Raw genomic sequence first — 22145 nt, forward strand, 5'->3', positions numbered from 1 at the left:
AAAGAGCAGAGAGGTGCACCAGGTACAAGGTTTCTACGAGTCAGGTCTGGCCGTGGCACACACCATTTCCGCTGACATCCCATTGCCTGGCTCTCAGTCACACAGTCGCATCTAACAGCAAGGAAAGCTGGGAAAGGATGCCTAACTGGGGGCCCAGGACTGCAAGATTTTACAGGAGTGCAAGGATTTTAGGTGGAGAGGAGTGCAAGGATTTAGGTGGTGAGCTGGAAGACCCTGCAACCTGCGCCTTTCTAAAATTAATGTAAAACTTGACCACATTGGGTTTTCTTAAAGGGAAACTCACAAAAATGCTCAAAGCCTGAACTGAAAGTCCAGCATGAAATTAAACAAGGCCATCCCACTTTATGGACTGTGAGGCAGTGAGCTAATCTCTTGACTTCTCTAAGCCTCGCTGACTTTCTTACTATCTTAAGGGCACAACAATAGTATTTGTCTCATCATATTTTGGGTGAAATTAAGGGAAGTAATGCATAAAAACACTCAAGGGCACTCAATAATATAAGGCAAGCACTCAAGTGTTAGTAACAGTATAATGACATTAATGTTCATAATTAATTCTATTTCATTGTGAGTATGTTATAATAATTGTTATTTGGCCATTATTATGGCCACTTCTTTTAGCCACTGGTACACAGTTTCCTGAATATCAAACACTGAATGCAAACTTGTGCCTGCCGCATATTTGAAAGCATAAAAAACAAATATTTTCATCATCAGGAATACATATAACATTTCATTAACAAACGTGGATTCGGGATGGGAAACGTACCGTTTAAGTATACGAATTATTTAGGGTATGTCAAATGTCTCAAGGGCACTCTTATCCTTTCAGGCAGTATTATTTCTCCCACAGAAGTCAGAGAGGACGACAGATGTTTGAATAAAAGCAAAAAAACCTGTGTACCGTTCTGGTTGGCCCCTCTCTTCTTTTTGTCCTTCCGCTCTCCCTGTTCTCCTTTGGCCTCCATAACTGCACACTCTCCCGCTATCCCCTTTCATTCTGGCAACTTCTTATTACCATTGCTAGCTCCTTCTTTTCTTTTTTGAAGATTTTATTTGTTTGTTTGTTTTATTTTACTTTTATGTATTTTATTTAATTGATTGATTGGTTGATTGATTTATAACTTATTTATTTATTTGTCGGGGGGGGGCGTTGGTTCACAAGCAGGCAGGGAGGCAGGCAGAGGGAGAGGGAGAAGCAGGCTCCTCACTGAGCAAGGAGCCTGACAGACAGGGGACTCCATCCTCGGACCCCAAGATCATGACCTGAGCCGAAGGCAGACGCTTCACCGACCGAGCCACCCAGGCATCCCGCTAGCTCCTTCTTTTCAAATGAGCCTTCACGTGATGGCGTTCCTCAGGACTTGGTTTTACGTGGTTCTTTTCTCAACTTATACCCTTTCCCTAAATGCTTCCGTGTATGCCCATGGTTCCAATGGCCATTTCCATCTGAGTTTCTCAAAGTGTGGTGCATGGGATCGCCTGTATCAGAATCACGGAAAAGAGAGGGTTAAAAAGTCCAGATTCCTTGGATCTGTCCAAGGCCTGCCCAATCAACTGTGTGGGCGGGCCCTGGGATTCTGCATTTTAAATAAATTCTCCAGGTTGCTCTCAACCCGACTAAAGTTGGAACCCCTGTATTTGTCAAGGAGGACCTGACTGTCATTAACAACGGCAGCTCAACACCTCCATCTGGTGGCTTCCTAACACCACTGTCTTTGTTTTGCAAATGTAGTCCATGGATGTTAGAAAACTATTAAAAATGTGAAAAACCCATACATACATATAATAAAAAGAGTATATCAAAATTAAAAAAAAAAAAAACCAAAACCTGAAGACAGGAAAGAAATAGGAACAGAGGACATTAGGGGAGTATCTGCTCCATGAATAACCAAGATTGAGTTGTAACATCTTTTGACTTTTTCCAACACCAAACTTGAATTTGTCTGTACGAAACGTTTAAGGGGAATTCAAACGGATGCATCTCAGTTGTCACCCGACTACACAAAAACACAGGTATTGGATGACTCCTATCTGTAGACCATGGCACCATGCATGTTTTGATTTCTTACAGGAGGAGTTCATGAATTTTCAATGTGTCTCTCCAGAGGTTAGTTAATAAAAAAAAGTTCCACTTTCCAAAAACAATTCAATACGATTCTACTGTTAAGTCTTTCTTCTAACTAATAAAGCAATAAATACTCATGGTAGAATAATTTTCACAGAATATAAAACTTACGGAGGAAATGGAATTCATACGTCCTTCTCCTGCCGAGACATGCGATACAGTTTGAAACTGGGGAATGCTCTCCGCTGCCTTCCTCCTCTCTTCCTCTCTCTCCCACTCTTCCCCCTATATTATGTTCCTTTAACACTTCACTTTTTTGTTCCTGCCTTAATTTGCTACTAGCCCTGGGTGGTTTGGGTTTGTTTTGTTTTGTTTTGTTTTGTTTCCTTCCTGGTTTTAGTCACTCATTTTACTTCTTTCATCTAAGATTTAGAAGCAAAGCTTCAATACTTTACCCCGTCCAATCCCTCTTTCATACTGACTACTTCAAGTTAGCGGGCTAACGCTTAGCCAGTGAAATATGTTTTGTTTCTAATTCCCTTCCTTATGCTCTTCAACATTTCACTGGCTCCGGGGAGCCTGCATCTCCCTCTCCCACTCCCCCTGCTTCTGTTCCCTCTCTCGCTGTCTCTCTCTCTCTCTGTCAAATAAATAATAAAACAGAAGGGTTTTTTTTTTTTTTTTTTAAGACAATGTTGAGAGAGAGAGAGAGATGGGAGAAAACACTGGCAAATCATATGTCTAGGGAGAGTCTAGTAACCAGATTATATAAAGAACCCTTACAACTCCAACCAAATGACAAAGCTCAGGTCTTGATCCTGGGGTCCTGGGATGGTAAAATGATAAAAATGGGAAAGGGATCTGAAAACATAGTTCTCCAAGAAAGATATACACATGGCTGTCATGATAGTATGCTCAATATGATTAGTCATTAGGAATTGCAAATCAAAATCAAAACCTAACAATAGGTATTAACACCCATTAGGATGTCTAACATTAGGGGGAACATAACAAACCGCTCTTGAGAATGTGGGGAAGTTGGAAGACTTATACACTGCTGGTGGGAATTTAAAATGGTACAGCCACCATTAGAAACAGTTTGGGGAGGGGTGCCTGGGTGGCTCAGATGGTTAAGCATCTGCCTTTGGCTCAGGTTTTGATCTTGGGGTCCTGGGATCGAGCCCCGTGGTGGGCTCCCTGTTCGGCGGGGAGCCTGCTTCTCCCTCTCTCCCTCTCTCATTCTCTCTCTCTCTCTCTCTCTCTCTCTCTCTGCATCTCCCCCTGCTTGTGCTCATGCTCTCTCTCTTTCTGTCAGATAAATGAAAGCTTTTTAAAAAATTTATGTTCATCACCCTGCAGTACATCATTAGTTTTCGATGTAGTGTTCCATGATCCACTGTTTGCATAAAACACCCCGTGCTCCATGCAGTCCGTGCCCACCTTAATACTCATCGCCAGGCTCACCCATCCCCCACCCCCTGCCTTCTAAAACCCTCAGTCCCCAGAGCCCACAGTTTCTCGTGCTTCGTCCCCCACTCCGATTTCTCCCCTACGTTCTCCCCTTCCTTCTTTCAACGTCCTCCATGCTATTCCTCATGCTCCCCAAGTAAGTGAAACCATGTGATAATTGACTCTCCCTGCTTGACTTAGTTCACTCAGCATCATCTCCTCCAGTCCCACCCATGCTGATGCAAAAGTTGGGCGTCCGTCCTTTCTGATGGCTGCGTAATATTCCATTGTGTGTATGGACCCCATCTTCTTTATCCATCCGTCTGTTGAAGGGCAAATTGGCTCCTTCCACAGTCTGGCTATTGTGGACATTGCTGCTATGAACAAAATCTTTATTTTATTTATTTATTTTTCGGCTCTAGCTTTTATTTACTTACTTTTTATTACGTTATGTTAGTCATCATACAGTACGCCATTAGTTTTTGATGTAGTGTTCCAAGGTTCAAAATCTTCAAAAGAAAATAAAAATAAAAACAGTTTGGTGGTTCCCCAAAGCTTAAACATACGATTAGCATATGGTGCAGCAGAGATATCCCCACACCCCCCAGTTTAAAGCAGGCATCCAAAAAACACATGAACGCGTATGTTCATGGTAGCACTATTCAAAACAGCCCAAAGTGGAAGCAACCCAGTTTTCTATCGACAACAGGTGACTGGATAAACATAAGGTGGACTCGCCATACAACAGCATGTTACGCAGACACAAAAGGGAATGTTGCAATGTAGATGAACTTTAAAATGATTATTCTGCGTATGATAAGCTACACACAAAAGGTTACATATTGTGTGATCCCATTCATATGAAATATTCAGAACAAGCCAGCCCATAAAGACAGAACGTAGATTTGTGGTTGCCAGGGGTTGGGGGCCGGTGGGGGTGTGAGGAGTGACTGGGTGTTAAGATGGGCGTGAGATGTCCTTTAGAACTTGTGAAAATGTTCCGTTAAGGAGAAAGAGGTGATGGTTTCACAACACTGCAAATTTACTTCATGCCACTGAATGGTATGCTCTAGAATGTTATGTGAATCTCAGTGCAGTAAAGAAATAGTTTACTTAAACATAGTGTTCCTGTGACCACTGTAATAAAATGTTGAAGTGTTTTGGAAAAAAACAAGACGAAACAAAACCTAAGCAGTCCCATTTTAACGTATTCATTTAAAAATAATACTAAGCCCATGATTGCTTACACGTAAATATGCTTCAGGAAAGAAAATCACATTTTTGAAAACAAACAGAAGCATTAAAAGTATGGCACTGTTTTACATCATTGCAAACCTATTCAATACCTTCCTGAATAGGAAGGACCTGGATTTTCTTACCTGCCTCTTCACTTCACCTCTTGCAATCTGTTGTTTCAATGGAAAGGCAACCAAGCCATCCAGAGTCACTGATACTGCGTAGGGAGAAGAAGACCTCCCTGGCCCTCCAGAGGGTTCTCAGGGACCACCCCCAAGGCCTCCCAGAATGACCACTGGGCACTGCCGAAGTCTGCTGTTCCTTCATGAGGATCAGCCCTTGGAGAGCAGAGACACTATTAGCTGGTTTGAGAAAAATGGAGCCCAGGGAACAGGGACGTTAGGGCGCAACGCGAAGGTCACACAGGCGAGGAGACGCAGACCTGAGACTCAAACTGCATCGGTCTTTCAGAAAGCACGTCTGATTTGAAAAGATCGACCATGGATGCGCCCAACCATTTTCCCTCCCCCAAACCTACACAGGCTACGTGGGGGTTGGGGGGAGGGGGTCTCGGTATCTTTCTCCCTCTCCTCTACACTAAGAACCTGGGGAAAGCCTTCATTCAGTTGGCACACGGTTATGTAAAAGACCAGCTTTGGGGCACCTGGGTGGCTCAGTGGGTTAAAGCCTCTGCCTTCGGCTCTGGTCATGATCCCAGGGTCCTGGGATCGAGCCCCGCATCGGGCTCTCTGCTCCGCGGGGAGCCTGCTTCCCCCTCTCTCTGCCTGCTTGTCTGCCTACTTGTGATCTCTGTCAAATAAATAGGTAAAATCTTAAAAAAAAAAAAAAAAAAAGTCCCGCTTGCACGTCCCTCTTGGATCGCATGTAGAATGGGAGGGCTTTGTCTGGCTCCAGAATCTGGGGCCTAGGGCTGGGTCTGTCTGGAATCATCATCTCATGAGGGGCTGATTTGGGGGCATCACTTGCCAAATCAGCGTCCAGTGACCTCATGTCAGTGGCTTGAAGTCGGCCATAATGGGAGTATTTATATCACAGAAATGGGAAAACCCTGGAAATTGGAGTTGCACTCTCCCCTCCCAAGGGCCCGTCTCCAGCACATCTGTCCAGGACGGGCCACAGAAGAATTGCCTGGAGCTCATTACCAGGAGGAAGAGCTGCATCACAGGGTGGCTCTGTCCCCTACTGTAAATGACTATGGGAGAGGAAGTGGGTGCTGTGTGCCCTGATGGTAGCAGCCTGTCTCTGAGCATAGCATTCATTGTCAGTGTGGTTGCAGCAGATCCCAAATGTGAGAGGTCCATCTCTGTCTCCCTATCGTCCTAGATCAAAGACATTTGGGGGAGTTGTGTCTCTTCTCAGGAATCACTGGTGTCCTGAAAACCCTGTCAATACACACTTGTCCAACTGTAGACTCAGGGTCATTTGGTCCTGAGCTTCTAGTTTGCCTTTCACTGACAGACATCCAAGTCCTTCATCCTCACACGATTTCTCCTCTTGGGTCATTTTAAATTGATTGAGAGTCCTTGGATCCCACCTACACAAATACTCCTGGCCTCATGTGTCCTGGCAGGTTGAAAGGAGGCCCTTAACAGGACCTGGATTCCAGGGGTGTGTGTGTGTGTGTGTGTGTGTGAGTGACGGGAAAACAGAAGCTGTTATCTTTCTACTTTATTTCCTCCATAATCCACTTTCCAAGAACTCCCCTGCCCTCAATACCTTTTCTGAGAACATAGGGTATTGTCTCTAATATTTCATTCATTCATTCATTCATTCACTCACTCACTCACTCACTCACTCATTCATTCGGTTGGTCAGGGTGTAACTGACTGAGAGTGAGATCAGTGCTCTGCATCTGAGGATGTGTTAGTACTTCCTCGTTTCCATAGAAAGCTAACATCAGGGAGAACGTTTTGATGACATTCTGGTTTCCATGACAACTGGGGTAGGCCATTCTTTCCTGGAGGCAGAAACATTTAACAAGGATATTTACAGACTGGAGAGATGGAGTAACTCTAGAAACATCGAGACTAGTCGGTGTCTGCTATCAATGTGAGTCGTGTGTGTGTGTGTGTGTGTGTGTGTGTGTGTGTTGCCAGCGTGTGGTCTTTAAGGCACACGCTGTCTTTGGACATTAAGAGCTCTAATCCCTCCTGTTTTGTAAGAGAGGATGTCAGCTCTTCTTGTGGGGGGCTAAGGTGGTTGAATAACCTGTCACACCCTAGTCCCATTTTGCTATCCTGAGGTGACAGCATTGCACAAGGGCATGGTTACCTGAGTTCTTGGAAACAGAATACAATACAATATTTCTCATTGTGTACCTCTGCTTAACAATTGTCCCATGAACCTTTAAGGACATAAGTTTACTCATTTACACCTACTTACAGTAAAGTTACTATGTGTACGGTAGGAGAGAGAACTTCGGGAGTCAGCAAACGAGGGAGATGGGTAGGATTGGAAAAATCTAATGTTACTTTGCATAACCTTGGGGATAATACTGTGCTCACCCCGAGTAGCTGACACACACACAAACTGAGAAACATCCCTAAAAGACAAAGTCTGAGCCCAAGCTCTGAGGTCTCCTCCTCAGAGGTCATGGCTTCTCAGAACCATCATACCATCCCTTGGTTTCTCCAGAACTACAAGTGCCTACACTTCCTATCATGGCGCTCTTGTCTCCCTGTTGCTTTTTGGTTTTGTTTTTCTTTCTCTTTTGGTCTCCAAATAATTCTGTCAAGCTCTCTCTAATTAAAACAATAAGGGAATATCACCTATTAGTCATGTTTGTTTTTCCCTCTTTGCTCTTAAGGCAGTTCTTTTCCCTTTGATTTCTAGAAGCTTTACTATGATGAGCCGAGACCTGTTTGTGTGTGTTTTTTCGTGTGTGTGTGTGTGTGTGTGTGTGTGCGTGTGCGTGCGTGCGTGCACGCGCACGCGTGACGGGGGGAGTGGGAAGGGAGAAAATGTGTTATGTTCGCAGGTTGGCACATCAGTATACCACCCGATAGTTTTTCTTTGTTTTGGAGCACTGTTGGCTATTGTTCCTTCATACATTCAGCAACACTTCTCTCTTCTTGGACTGCAATACAGTATCCCTTATGTGGTTAAATATATACATTTTAATAATGGATATTTCCTTTGATCAATATAAAATGTACCTCAAAGGCATTTCAAGTCTATTCTCACTGCTTTCTCTGCAGTGGTATGGTACCGTTTTGCTTGCCTCCTTTTTTGTTCACTTACATCCAGTATTTGATTTCGTATCTCCTTAGAATCTTTGTAAAGCAAGGTTTTGGTGCCTAGGTATACATAAATTTGTCCTCCCTGTAGTATCTTACAACATTTGAAAAACGATGATGTATACCCTCACTCACCACACACTCCCATCCTTTTTCCTCTTCTCTTTTCGGTGAAACAATGCCATGACATTTCTGTTTACCATTCTAGACTTTTCTCTTGCATTTACATGTCTTTTGTATCCTAAGATGAAGTATATATTGTTGTTCTCCGTGTGAATGTGTGCTTTACATAAAGGATATTATTGGTACTTAATTGGCCTCTAGTTAGTCGTTTGTTTTTTTGGTTTTTGGGTTTTTTGGGGGGTTTTTTGTTTGTTTGTTTGTTTTTGGTTTTTGGTATGGGGGGGGTTGTTTGTTTTGTTTTGTTTTGGTTTGTTTTGGTTTTGGTCTGAATTTTTTTTCCCGAGTCAGTACGTGAAGGTCTGCATCAGTCTTTGTGTTGGAGACATAACACACCCTTGTTGGCTTAGATTATAGGATTGTTAGTCTTTCCCCTTGGGTAGCAAGCACCTGGCACACATCCAATGTTGTCATGACAAGCTACAGTGCAATGACTTCTCTTGTGAACGAGGGCACCTTTTTCTTCTTGCGCACGGCACAGGGAAATCGGTACGTTCTGAAATACGCACCTTGTCCTCTCACCTGGATATGAGTAGCTATGGAGGTCTCACCTGCAGGAAAGAGGGGGATGTCCTTGATATTTTTCAACCCCAATGCCGCGCGTGATTTCATTAGTGTTATGGATGGTGGCGGAGGTCTCCCCGTGGCCGGTAATAGGAGCTGGAGGGGTAACAGAGCATGTTTGGAAGAAAGTTGGCCTACTTGATAGGAGAAACCACCTGAGTCTGCGAAAGGCAAGGGAGGGAAGCCCCCCCCCACACACTCTAGTCTTAAAACAAGGCCCTGGGGGAAACCTTGACTTTTGTATAGTTCTTTGCTCAAGCACTCCTGCTTCTCCTTCTCTGAGTAGATGGCTCTTGGTGGTGTGTGCCTGCAGGCGTAGCTGCTGCGGTTCCTCCTTCCTTAAGGAAAAATTGGGAGGCAGAGCTTGGCAATTTGAAGGTGTATGTGTATTTAGTGTTGTAGCTGATCATTTGTAGGTAAGAAGCAAGCCTAACTGTTTCGCTTCTTAGAGAAAACTGAGGCCAGGTCATGATTTTCCAGCCTGTAATATTTGCCATTTAAGTGTTTGTACAAAAGTAGCCCAGATTTCCAAGCAGGCATGACCTCTGTGAATTTACGCAGCTAGTGAACAACATAAGGGAAAGGTTTGAAGATATCAAATCCCATTCCGTTATTCTACAAATGGAACTCAAACCCGATGAATGCTTAAAAACTTTCACATGTGGGGCGCCTGAGTGGCACAGTGCGTTAGGCCTCTGCCTTTGGCCCAGGTCATGATCTCAGGGTCCTGGGATCGAGCCCCACATCAGGCTCTCTGCTCGGCGGGGAGCATGCTTCCCACCCCACCGCCCTCTGTCTGCCTCTCTGCCTACTTGTGATCTCTGTCAAATAGGTAAATAAAAATATTTTTTAAAAATCTGAGGGGTTTGAAGGGGCGGGGGGTGGGAGGTTGGGGGAGCCAGGTGGTGGGTACCACGGAGGGCACGGATTGCATGGAGCGCTGGGTGTGGTGCGTAAACAATGGATTCTGTTACACTGAAAATAAATAAATAAATAAAAACCCCAGAGCAACTTTCACATGTGAAAGTTCATGCTGAATTCATCTGGCACTGGAAAGGTGCAAAAATAGGCAAGAACCTATTTTCTTTTATAACTGAAATTACATAAGATGTGCCTTTATAATAAAAAGGGGCAACTGCCAGCATTTTTTTTAATGGATATACATGTTTGGGGGACAGTTCAAAATCACAAAACCTAGCTCCCTGTCCAGTGGGGAGTCTGCTTCTCCCTCTGTCTCTTCCCCTCCCCTGCCCCGATTTGTGCACGCTCTCTCTCTGTCTCTCTCTCTCAAATAAATAAATAATTTTTTTTTTTTTTAGAAAGGGAAAGAAATTCCAAGGGGTGCCTGGGTGGCTCAGCTGGCTGAGCATCCCACTCTTCATTTTGGCTCAGGTCGTGATATCAGAGTCGTGAGACTGAGCCCTGCGTCGGGCTCCACACTAGGCATGGAGCCTCCTTGAGATTCTCTCTCTCCCTCTCCTGATGCCCCTCCTCCCCCCCCCCAAACAACAACAACCAAAGTCCGGTAAATAAATAGTCATTGTAGGGAAGGAATGAGTGGGTGTTGGGGTAAAGGCGAGAGAAGGCCTGCCTCTGGGGAGTGGGGTGGTATGGGAATTATATCGAGGAAAGTGCCCTTATTTTGAGACAAGACCTTCAGAGGATTGTTTTCTTCTTTCCTTGGAAGTGATTATACAGCCCTTACTGGGGAAAGGAGTTGAAGAATAAAGCTTCCAACAAAGTTCTTCCAGAGCTCATGGCTGTTGATTGGAAAAAATAAATACCCATTGCCATCAAGTTCTCTTCATTCCTTAACCAAAGGGCAAATGGAATAGAACACAAGTTTACCGGGACGTAAATGCCGTAGCTGGTCCGTCTGAGGGTTCTATTTCTTGATGGTCCGGAATGGACTGTGAAGTTATAGATTGTGGAGGAGCTGTTTGTACCATTTCCCTTCCAGGTTCTTTTTTAAATATTTCATTTATTTATTTGAGGAAGAGAGAGACAGACAGACAGACAGACAGAGAGGAGAGAGAGCGAGCGAGTGGGCAAGCGGGGGTGGGGGGGAGGGAGGGGGAGGGGCAGAGAGAGGGGGAAAAGCGGACTCCCCGCTGAGCAGGGAGCCCTGAGATGCAGGACTCAATCCCAGGACCCCGAGATCATGACCCGAGCCAAAGGCAGAGACTTAACTGACTGAGCCACCCAGGCGTCCCTCCCCTTCTGTTTTATTCTATTTATTTTTACTGGGCAGGCATGTTTGATATGGTTGTAAACTAAAATTCTGGACACATTTTCATATCCAAGCCCTCTGAGGATTGGGGGGTTACTTTAAAGGTTACTTTAGTGTCATTCAAAGGTTCTGTTTTTAATACATTGTTCCTGGTGTGCGAAAGAGGATCAAGATTTACATAGCATCGTCTCTATCTATCTGTCATCTGTCTTTCTATACACCCACCTGTACACATCTTTGCGGGGAAAGAAGAGAGCTGCGCTCCTGTTAGTACGAAAGATAAAAGGGAAATCATTTGCAACATGGTGTACCAACCCTTAATGGAAGTTATCTGGGCAATGGGCCAAAGCATATGGTGAGAAGGCCATGTAGGATTTAATATTTTCCTTTAACACCCTTCCCTTCCGATTGCCTCTCTGAAGGGTGCATTGCTTTGGTCATCGGAGAATGAACTGCCATTGACATTTTGGTTGTCTGCTGAAAGTTACTCCATTACAGTGTTTTTCCTAGTTGAACAGATAGATGTACACAAATGAGAATAGGAGAGGATATTCAATTAGGTGGTATGGTTTTTAAAGACCTTTTTAATATCTTACAGAAAATATGTATAAACAGAATAAAAAATGATGGGAGTCTCTGGACCCATATAGTTGCAGTTGGCATTCCTCCTAGGTGATCAGAATACTGCTGCTTAACATTTTCCCCACTTAATAATTTTAAACAACAGTTTAGGTAATTCCATGTGTATTTTCAAAATAAGGAACTGAAAGGAGCTAAAAATAACATCTGCTCCGGAAGCAGAAACATTTGCATGCGTGTGTAGAGCAGAAAGCATGGATTATATGCATCAACATCAGGCATCTTGGGCCTCTAACGTCATTACTCTGAGTGCGTGTGTCTGTGTGTGTGTGTGTGTGTGTGTGTGTGTGTGGTGTGTCTTGGGGACGGGTAGCTATCTGGTTGGAGATGAGGTGACTCAGGCACTCCTGTATGAGGGGCTGGCAGGTCCTGCTGCAGGGAGACTGCAGTTGGCTGAGTCACCTTTTTCCTTCTCCCTTTTGTTCTGTGTCCTCACATGACACCTGTGTTCTGAGAGCCGGCACACTGAGTTCTCTAAAGCAGAGGACACAATACCTGCGTGATCATACACTCTGGCAAGAAAAGGTTTGTGCGGGCTATCCCCAAAGTAGGTATAGTTAGTCGCCATACATTTCTTGTTATATCTATGAGTATGTGTGAACAAAGTTGTGCACTCATGCATTTATTAGGGAAATAATATTTTGTACTATGAAACATATCATTTGAAACTGATAATGGACGAGCTCAAATCTGTGAGTTATAATACCCATTTGAACAGTGTATATACAGAGGAGTAGAACTCATTAACAGGGTATTTCTTGGGGGGCGGGGAGAGGGATTGAGAGAACAACTGCATTTTCTGCCTTACACACATCTAAATGTTTGAAATGTATTTGAATAAAGTTTTTAAAATGTCAGAGAAACCACATTGTAAAGAGATTCACAAAAACCATGCAAAAAATCAGCATTCACATGAAACAGTGATCAAATGTGCACTTGAGGGAAGAAAGGTAGTCCTCGACAATATGTGCAGGCATGTGTACACGGACGCATAGGAAACGTGTGACAGGCCCATATGCCATCACACGGACAGTACGCATCTATCGTGTATGGCCTCCCCGTATATACCTCCCCACCCGTTTTGTGTTCTCTACAAACCCATGTAATATTACTTGAGAAACACCAAGACACGCTTACATTATAGACCCCATTTTTGTTACACACACACCCGCATCACACACACACACACCCCCCCGGCTGCTCCTGTTAAATCAATGCTTCCAAGGCAGACAAAAGGACTATCATGGACGCAGTAGTCCCCATGGTTCTGAAATAGGAGGACCGGCCTAAACTAAGTAGCTTAACGTCGAAATACTTTGGAAACGCAAAAGAAGGAAGCAAGTAGGCGCGTGCACATGATAAATGAGATTTGACTAATTGTTTTTCTGTTTCCGAATGGCCGGCATGCCAGAGTTGGGGAAGGGAAAATGATGAGCCCATCCCCACTTTGTTGGCTTAATTCCCCATCTGCTTTTCTGATTCTCTAGATTAACACTAGAGGTATATGGTAGGTCCTGGGCATCTACAGTTGATGTCATTCGATCCCTGGAAGGACAGTGCACTTCAGAAGCACAGAACAGAGTCGAGGGTCTGCCGGACAAGCAGTTGGAGTGTGTGAATCAAGAGCTGCAGCTCACAGAACCTCGCCTCCCCCCGATCCACGTGGTGTCCTGTAAGACATTCCTCTTTTACTAAACACTTCATTGGCAATCGTTTCGTGTTGACATTTGGAGGGTGGTTTATTTTTCTCCTCGCCCTACAGTCACTTTCTTACCCCAAATTGTGCCAGGGGCAGGGGGAACAGCCTTTCCAACCACCACAGAGAAATGAAAATGTGCAGGGCGCAGCCAATGGCCCACGCCTGCAGCAATCCTGACGAAGGACGGTACCAGTAACCCCAGGACGACCTTCGTGAGCCTCTGGATTCTAAGCTCAGGCTCCTGAACACGATATTGTGCTGACATTCAGTGTCTGTAGGCTGGAGATCACCTCTGGCTTCCTCGGGTGCACCGGGTGGCATTAGCACCCACCAGGGAAAGGAAAACCGAAGCATCCCCCCAGGATGAGCCCCAGGGAGCACAGAAGGCGCAGGATGTCCAGTAACACAGATGAGATCTGCAAAGTGACACCCACCTCCCCATACAGACGCTCTTTAACACGCCCGTAGTAACAAGCAGGGCAAGAAGTTGGGTTTGGACGGTTACAAAACGCCTCTGGTATCTTCTGTATTTTTCCGCCCGATAGCGGCCATGGGCTTACCCCCTGTCGGAGACACACTCTTTCTATTTCTTTGCTTGCGCTCTTATCAATTCTCATTGACCATCGTTCTTCTACTTTCACGGAAGGAATTTGTTTCCTAATACTTTTCTTCTTTTCCTTTCCCACATTCCAGTATTCTCCAGCATAGTCCCTTCAAAGCACAAGTTCCCGGGACCCTGGGAGATTCAGGTGAAGAAGGACGGGCCACACAAGCTGGGAGCCCTTCGCGGTCCTAAGGCCGAAAGGGTGTGGTGAAGAACACTGTTTCAGGGAAGACCTGCCGTGCCTGTGGGTGTGATGGCCAGACCTCTCGACCTCTCTTAATTACCTCCTGAGAGGAATCTCAAATCATAATGGATGCTGAGTATGTCCTGTGCAATTGGAAAGGCCACGTCTGGCCAGCAAAGGTTTTGTCCAGAGCTAGGACCTCACCAAGACATAAGACGAAAGGGGCACTTTTTCTCGAAGTCGAAATACTCTCAGTAGACGAAAAAATTAAAGTGAAAACCGCAGACACAAAGATCCTAAATGAGTCTCAAATTGAATACGTTGCCTCCTTGCTGATAGCCGAGCCGAAGGCCAGTGTCCCACCAGGACAGGAAGTGCCCTACAGAAACGCTCTTGCAGTGGCCCTAGAGATTCTGAATGAGAGAGCGAACTTGGGTCCAGCAAGAGCATCAGATGATCCAGAGACCACAAAGGGGACCCCAAAAGCGTCCCAAAGGGGACCACAAAAGCGATCTCGTAAAAAGTTCCGGAAGCCCAAAGGGAGCTTACTGAGGCGTCTTAGGAGAAGCAAAAAACTCAGATCGCTGCTGGTATGCTCACAGACTGAGGACGCCCCAGGCAGTGGCCAACCACAGGCACACAGAACCGTCACGCCTATTCCCAGGAAAACGCGAGCGGAGCCCTCACAAAGCTCCAGCGTGTACCCAAACTTCCCATCACGTGCAGAAGAAGACTATGAGAAAGAGGGCAAGGAAAAGAGGCACACCTTGAGAGTCAGGGCCTTGCATCGCCCCGTCAAGGAGGAGGGTACAGGTGCTAAAGATGGAGGCACCCTTCCATCTCCGCCACCAGGTTTCAACCTCACTGTACCCAAGGCTCTGAAAGAAGAGGCCCATGACACCTACCCAAAGACCCTGGCCGTCTCCTCCGAATGCTCTGCCCTCTCCGGGAATGTTGAGGACCATGGAGAGGGTCCCCGGAAGCCAGGCTTGGAAGGTGCGGCGGCACCCTCCAGCGCCCCTCCTCCGAGGCTGCGTTCTTCACTCCGTCTGGCAAATAAAAAAAGGAAGCTGCAGGCACTAGAGTTTGAGAAAGGGCTGCAAGGACTTCAGCCTTCAGTCAACTCGAAGGCCGTTAACCCCACCACTGCTATCAGAAAGGATGTCGGCAAGGAAATGGGGCAACCGATAACCATGGCTTTTCCACAAGAGCCCTGTCCCATTGAAGGAGGAATGATGGTCTGGTTTAAATTTCAAAATCACCCATTTTGGCCAGCAGTGGTAAAGAGTGTCAGCCAAACAGAGCAGACCGCAAGGGTGCTTTTGATTGAGGCAAACATGCCCTGTGAAATGAGTGGCATTCAAGTTCCTCTTCGAAGATTAAAACATCTGGACTGTAAGGAGAAGGAAAAACTCATGAAGAGAGCCGGGAAAGTGTACGAGCAGAGTGTGAACTGGTGCTTCTCCCTGATTTCCCACTACAGAGAAGGGCTCGGTCGTGGGTCTTTTGCGGGCTCTTTCCTGGACTATTACGCCGCTGATATCAGTTACCCAATTAGGAAAGCCATCAAGGATGGGGACGTGGAGATCGATTTCCCAAAGGTGAATTATGCCGACCTGGAAGATTCTGAAGGAGGCCTCCCTGGGTGGGAGGAGGCCCCACAAGAAAATTCTCCCGGACCGGATGAGGGCTGCTCGGGACCGAGCCAACCAGAAGCTCGTGGACTTCATTGTGAAAAGAAAGGGAGCCGATCACCACCTCCTGGACATCGTCAAAGGCAGGAAACAGTCCAGGTGGCTGGCATCGTTTCTGAATTCAGCCGGTACGTGATCTGCATTGAAACATACCTGGAGGATGAAGACCAGTTGGATGTCGTGGTAAGACATTTACAAGAAATCTACAAACAGATAGACAAGAAAATGCTGACTCTGTGCAAGAGATGACAAGGTGAGTTTTGTTCTGGAAGTTCTTCTGCCAGAAGCAATCATTTGTTCAATTGCCGCACTTGATGGATTAGGTTACGAGGAGGCAGAACAAAAGTACCTAAAGGGGCCACCGGTGCATTACCGGGAAAAGGAGCTATTTGATAAAAATATTGTAAAGGGAATGAGAAAGAGAGCGGCAACCAAGGGCAAGCCAAATAACTCTTCTTGTGCCCACACTTTAGCAGGGAGACCTCTCACTGCCCTGTCTGTATGAAATGTGTGATCCTTCCATCCTGTACGGCATGTAACTTACATCCTGTAAATTTGCGGCCCTGGGAACATGCTGCATTCCTTTTGCATCCATCTCTAGCACCTGCGGGTAGCACGGCCGTCATCATGTCTGGTTCCCAAACGCTTCACAAACTAACTTGTTAATTAGTTTGTTAACCTGTTAATTTGTTTTTAGTTGTAAGCTTAAACTAATTTGTTAAGTGCTGCAAACAGTTGTACTTCCCGCTACTTGCTTGGACGTGTAGTTATCCAGATGTCTTCATAACGTTGCTTTGACAGTACTTTGTGCTTTAATATAGGGGGGCACATTCTTTTACTACGTGAAAGACCCCTGGTGTCAGACATCGAGCCACGATCGTTTTTAAAAACCTCAGATAGGTGTTTGCAGAAACATCACATGGATGTCTCATTCTTTCTGCAAGGCCTCAGTATAAATGATCTGATCGCTTTCTCAAGGTAATTCCTAAATTCGATCTGCCACGCTCATCTCTTTGGAAAAAATAGCCCTGAGGGGCGAAGCCAACAGCAGAGCTGTTTTGTTTTCTATATATTGCCACTACCTTCAAATGGTTCTTGGCAAAGCAGTCTGGAATCCAAAGTTAATGGGTCATCTGCCCACAGTCCACGTGTGGGTGAACGAAATCTCAACGGGCAGGAAGCCTTCGGTCAGCCTGTGCAAGATGGTTGACTCGACGCTTCCCTCACATTCCGCTTAGGGAAGTAGCTCTTGTTCGATGGCTAAAGGGTTTCCTAAAAACAGGCTCCTGGCTGTCTTCCTAGCTGACCGGATGCTTTACACGTGGTGTTTCATCCCCATGTGGAAGACAACGAGAGTAATCATACACAAAGCTTAGCTATTTGAGGCTAGGTAATCCAGGCTCACTGCTAGGAGCCCATCTAAGTGGCACACATTGTAGGGAAGCATGCGCTTTGTTCCGGACCTGTGTCCCCTAAAACAGCAGTCATTGTCTCAAACCAAGCAAGCCTTCTCTCTGACTTATTTGCTGACGAGCCCTGACAGGTTCCAGCGGTCATAAAGGCAGCCTGGTAAGTCCCACTAGGCTGCTTGAGCAATACAGATGGACAAGGATATGGGAACTCCGAAACGGGCACAGGAAATCCTCCATGGGGCTAAACATGGCTGTTGTCAGAATACAACATCTCTCACTACAAGATGAATTCTGAAGTCCACGAATTGTTATCCTCACTTGAAACAACATTTTTTTGAGGGGGGGCGGGGAACGGCACAAAAGCTAGTTTACTTTAAAAAACTTGGTGTGAAAGAAAACACTAAAAGGTTTAACACGAAACCTGAGTGCATTTTTATTCTTAGAGGGAATCAACTGTCCCCTCGCAGGCCCATGTTATGTATTCATATGGCCACGTGATTGATTTGTGTGTGTGTGTGTGTGTGTGTGTGAAGTTTGCAAGAGTTCGCTGTTTTGATTCACAATAAAACCATTGTATCTTTTACCTTGATCTTCTGCTCCATTGTACGTTAGATTGTACAACTACATAGCTGGTATCTCTAAATATAGATCCGTAATGTATGTACACACACATACATCCGTGTGTGTGCGCACGCACGCGCGCACGGATTTTGGAATCTCAGTGATTTAGTCCTCCTATTTTAAGGTCCGTTATGAATTTTCTTCTCACCCTCAGTAAATACCCACTTTCATGCTTCTTTTATAATTTTAGAAGAGGGCCTACCAAACTGTGTAAGCTTCAGGCCCATCAGAACCTTCCTTGGACTCTGCCTGAGAGACACCAACGACTCCTGAGGCATTCTGCCTGGGCGAATCCACATGACATCCTCACGGTCCTGAAAAGTACTTGGAAACTCATCATCTGCATGCTGTACGTGGACCTCGTACACTGGAACAACACACTTTATTTCTCCTATAAACATCGTGTCTCTCTGAATCAAATATATCACTCAACTTCAGCCTTCTCATATAGCCATATCTGGCTCTACATTCTAATATTTCCTTCACTACCTCATCCACCCATCCACCCATCCATCCCTCCATAGCACTGTGAGTCAGTAGAGCAAGTAAGATGTGGTTTAAGGCTCTGATCTGAGGATGACTTTCAGGTGCCATAGAAAGATGGCAACCTGGGGACCCAGGTGGGTCCATCATTTCAAGATGACTGTGATGCTCTGCCTCATGTTCTTAATGAGAAATATTTATCGACATAATGGATTGATGGCCTAGATGTGAAACCAGAACTCCTGATTTTCCCATACTTGGGAGATTGCGGGTATCTCTTTGTTTGGGGTGAAGGGAGAGCAGATGGTCCCTCCTGGGGTGTCACTTATGCCTGATGCATTCACTGAAGAGGGCAGACATGTCGAGGACATGCATCTCTTCTCCTCCGCTTGAACCAGGAATCACATTCGGGGTGTGCAGCTGGATTTGGGGGGTTGGCTGTGTAGATGCTGAGAAACCTTCCAGCCTGAGCAGTGGTTAAGGTGGCTCTAAGATGGCCCTAAACTGGTTCTCTATCGTGTGTGTGTGTGTGGGGTGTGTGTGTGTGTGTGTGTGTGTGTGTGGGGTGTGTGTGTGTGTGTGTGTGTGTCTGTCTGTCTGATGGGCTAGCCCAACCTGTCACGCACCCTAACCTACTGGATTAAGGAGACCTCCACTCCTCCAGTCATAAGGCAGATGGTAGAAGATCCGGCCCCGACCCTAATTGTTGGCTGGCAGAGCCGCATGGAGATGGCATGCACAGGATTTACGGGGGTCTCCATATTTACGTATGGATCTGACAGAGAAAACGTGGGACCCCGAGATACACTAAGATGACGAGCATGAGAACACTGAATACCCAGAATCCCCTGAAAGCTCACCTGGGCATTAGCAGCCCCTAACTCTTGCTACTAGAGAAGCTTCCTTGTTCCTGGAGACCCTGCAAAGACCTCGTTTAGGGCAGCCACCTAAACAGATGTCGCTTCTCTTATTCAACATTAATCTCTGCTAACTTCCATTACTCTCGGGCTACTAACAAGGGCAGGTGAGACTAGGTAAGAATACAGCACAAGAGAAAAAATACAGTTTTGTTCGGATGGGAAGTGCCTTGCATTCAGAAGGAACTGTAGGAACTGGCCCATGCGTACTTACAGGAAGTGAGAGAATACATATGCCAATGGATGTTGAGAATGTTGGACCCGCAAGACAGGGAACAGAATATAAGTCAGTATCGGGAGAACTTACTAACATGGGAGCACAGAGCTGTGACTGGGCGGTGCGGGTGGGGGTGGGGGTTGATGTCCTTAAAGGGGCCAACCCAGCAGCCTGATGTGCATATCGTACAAGCGTGGGCAACAACAGTCTATAGTACATGACATGGAAGTGCTGGAACTTCCTAGGCAGAGAAAATTGAGGAATTGGTGAGAAGGTCCAGGGGAGTAGGTTTTAGACAGGATTCATCATGTGAGATCAGACTCCAGGGGAGTAGGTTTTTAGACAGGATTCATCATGTGAGATCAGACTCCAGGGGAGTAGGTTTTTAGGCAGGATTCATCATGTGAGATCAGACTCCAGGGGAGTAGGTTTTTAGACAGGATTCATCATGTGAGATCAGACGTCCTCCCTCCAGCCACTGTTTCTTTGGAGGGTGGGGAAATCACTCCTCAAATAAGGAAGGTGGCTGTGAAGCGGCCCTGACATCTTTGAAGAGCTCAGTGCTGACTCTCCTCTGCAAACCATGGTTGGAAGCAAGCGATGCTGGCGTGGAACTGGCAATCAATGGAGATGACGGGATTCTCAAAAGGCAGGGTCCCAATGGTGGCACAGAACTACCGGGGCAAGGAGGGCATCACTTCCATACTGGACAGCAAGGCCAGAACCTGTGGACATACAGATAGTATAGTTAGTAGGTAGTAATGTTCCAGGGTCTGGATGTATGGACAGCTGGCTGGGGTACTACTTGATTCTCATAAGGAAAAACAAAACAAAACAAGAGCTGGCAAGCAGAAAACTGATGCTAGCAACCTCAGCTGCAGTGGAAAACTGTACTCCCCCACCAAGTGTCCAGGTCTAAGTCAGCCCATGGGCCCAGAGCCCTTTGATTAAGGTGGAGGTCAGAAAAGCCCAGCCAAACCTTTCCCCAAAACCCGTGTCTGTTTACCAGGGGTGAATGTGCACTGTGGTAAGGAGGATACCTGCATTTGAGAAATATATATATATATATATATATATATATATATATATATATATATATATATAGAATATGAGTTCTCTGCTTGTAAAGGGGCTCCTGAAGTCCAGATAATAACAGAGTTATGCTTCATTTTAATATGACGGGAAATCTATTGGTTCTGTGGATCACCCAGGGTTTTGTTTTGTTCTGTTTTGTTTCCTCCAGGGTCTCAGTATATAGTAGGCAATAATGTACTTGGTAGGTGACAGAATCTTCATATTAGCACAAGTCCCATTATTTGGAAAGGCACACACGGAAGCCTATGAAGCCGCTATCTCCTTACAATATAAGAAATTAAAGCAGTACTGACTCTATACTAAGAAAGAAGAGTCAGATTATGAAAATCAGAAATGAAAGTGGGCTACATTACTATCGGCCTTACAGAGATTTAAAAAAAAAAAAAAAAGATGGCAAGTGAATGCTATGAACAATTGCACACCAAAATTCAGACAAGTTAGACGAAAAGGACCATTTCCCAGAAACAAACAAAACGCACTCATGAGGAAATAGAAATTCTCAATACACCTATAAAAAATTAAAAAAGAGATTGACTCTATTATCAAGAACCTCAGAACAAGGAAAGCTCAGGACTTGGTGGCTTCACTGGTGAATTCTACCGAGTGCTTAAAGAAGAATTATAAATCCTTTGCAAACTCTTCCCAAAAAATGGAAGGGGGGGGGACTTCTTATCTCATTCTATGAGGCCAACCTTACCGGGATAGCAAAGTGAGACTAAGTCAGCACAAGAGAAGTGCAGACCAATACTCCTTATGAACACAAATGCAAAAGCGCTAAAAGCTATGCTGGCACACCAAACCCAGCAGTCTCCTTGATTAAAAGAATTTTAATTAAAAGGATTACACATCATGACAAAGTGGGATTTATCACAGGAATGTAAAGGTGGTTCAACATATGAAAATCAAAATAATACGCCACATTAACAAAATGATGTGAACAAACCACATGATTACCACAAATTCATGCAGAAAATGCATGTGACAAAATCCAATACTCAGATATTGGTCAGTATTGGACAAAATCCAAAATTCAGAAAACGAGGATTAGAAGGGAACATCCTCAACTTAGAGATGGGCATTTATGAAGAACACACAGCTAATATCATACTCCATGACGGGTATTAAGGAGAGCACGTGTTGGGATGAACACCAGGTGCTATATGCAACTAATGAATCGTTGAACAATACAATAAAAACTTAGGAGGAGAAGGGAGTTGAGGGAAATTGGAAGGGGAGGTGAACCATGAGAGACTATGGACTCTGAAAAACAATCTGAGGGGTTTGAAGGGGCGGGGGGTGGGAGGTTGGGGGAACCAGGTGGTGGGTGTTAGAGAGGGCACAGATTGCATGGAGGACTGGGTGGGGTGCAAAAACAATGAATACTGTTACGCTGAAAAGAAATTAAAAAAAAAACTTATGATGTACTGTATGTTGGCTAACTGAATATAATGAAAAAAAAAAAGCAGAGGTTAAAAAAAAAATGAATGAATGCATCCCCCTAAAACCACAAACAAGTCAAAATGTTCACTCCTGCCATTTCTATTCAACATTGTACTGAACATTCTAGTCAGAGCA

General features: G+C 45.2%; 1 protein-coding gene across 1 annotated transcript; it reads left to right on the forward strand.

The window, feature by feature from the left end:
• The first annotated feature begins 6763 nt into the window (after nucleotides 1–6763).
• LOC116582396 (PWWP domain-containing DNA repair factor 3B-like) lies at nucleotides 6764–16330 on the forward strand. Its single transcript, XM_032329742.1, is given in 6 exon segments — nucleotides 6764–6844; nucleotides 13132–13316; nucleotides 14037–15755; nucleotides 15757–15944; nucleotides 15947–16068; nucleotides 16070–16330. Coding segments are annotated over 4 exon segments (2070 nt in total). The 5' UTR covers nucleotides 6764–6844; nucleotides 13132–13316; nucleotides 14037–14256.
• The last annotated feature ends 5815 nt before the right edge of the window (nucleotides 16331–22145 follow it).

This window comes from Mustela erminea, chromosome X (assembly GCF_009829155.1).
Source record: "Mustela erminea isolate mMusErm1 chromosome X, mMusErm1.Pri, whole genome shotgun sequence".
NCBI lineage: Eukaryota > Metazoa > Chordata > Mammalia > Carnivora > Mustelidae > Mustela > Mustela erminea.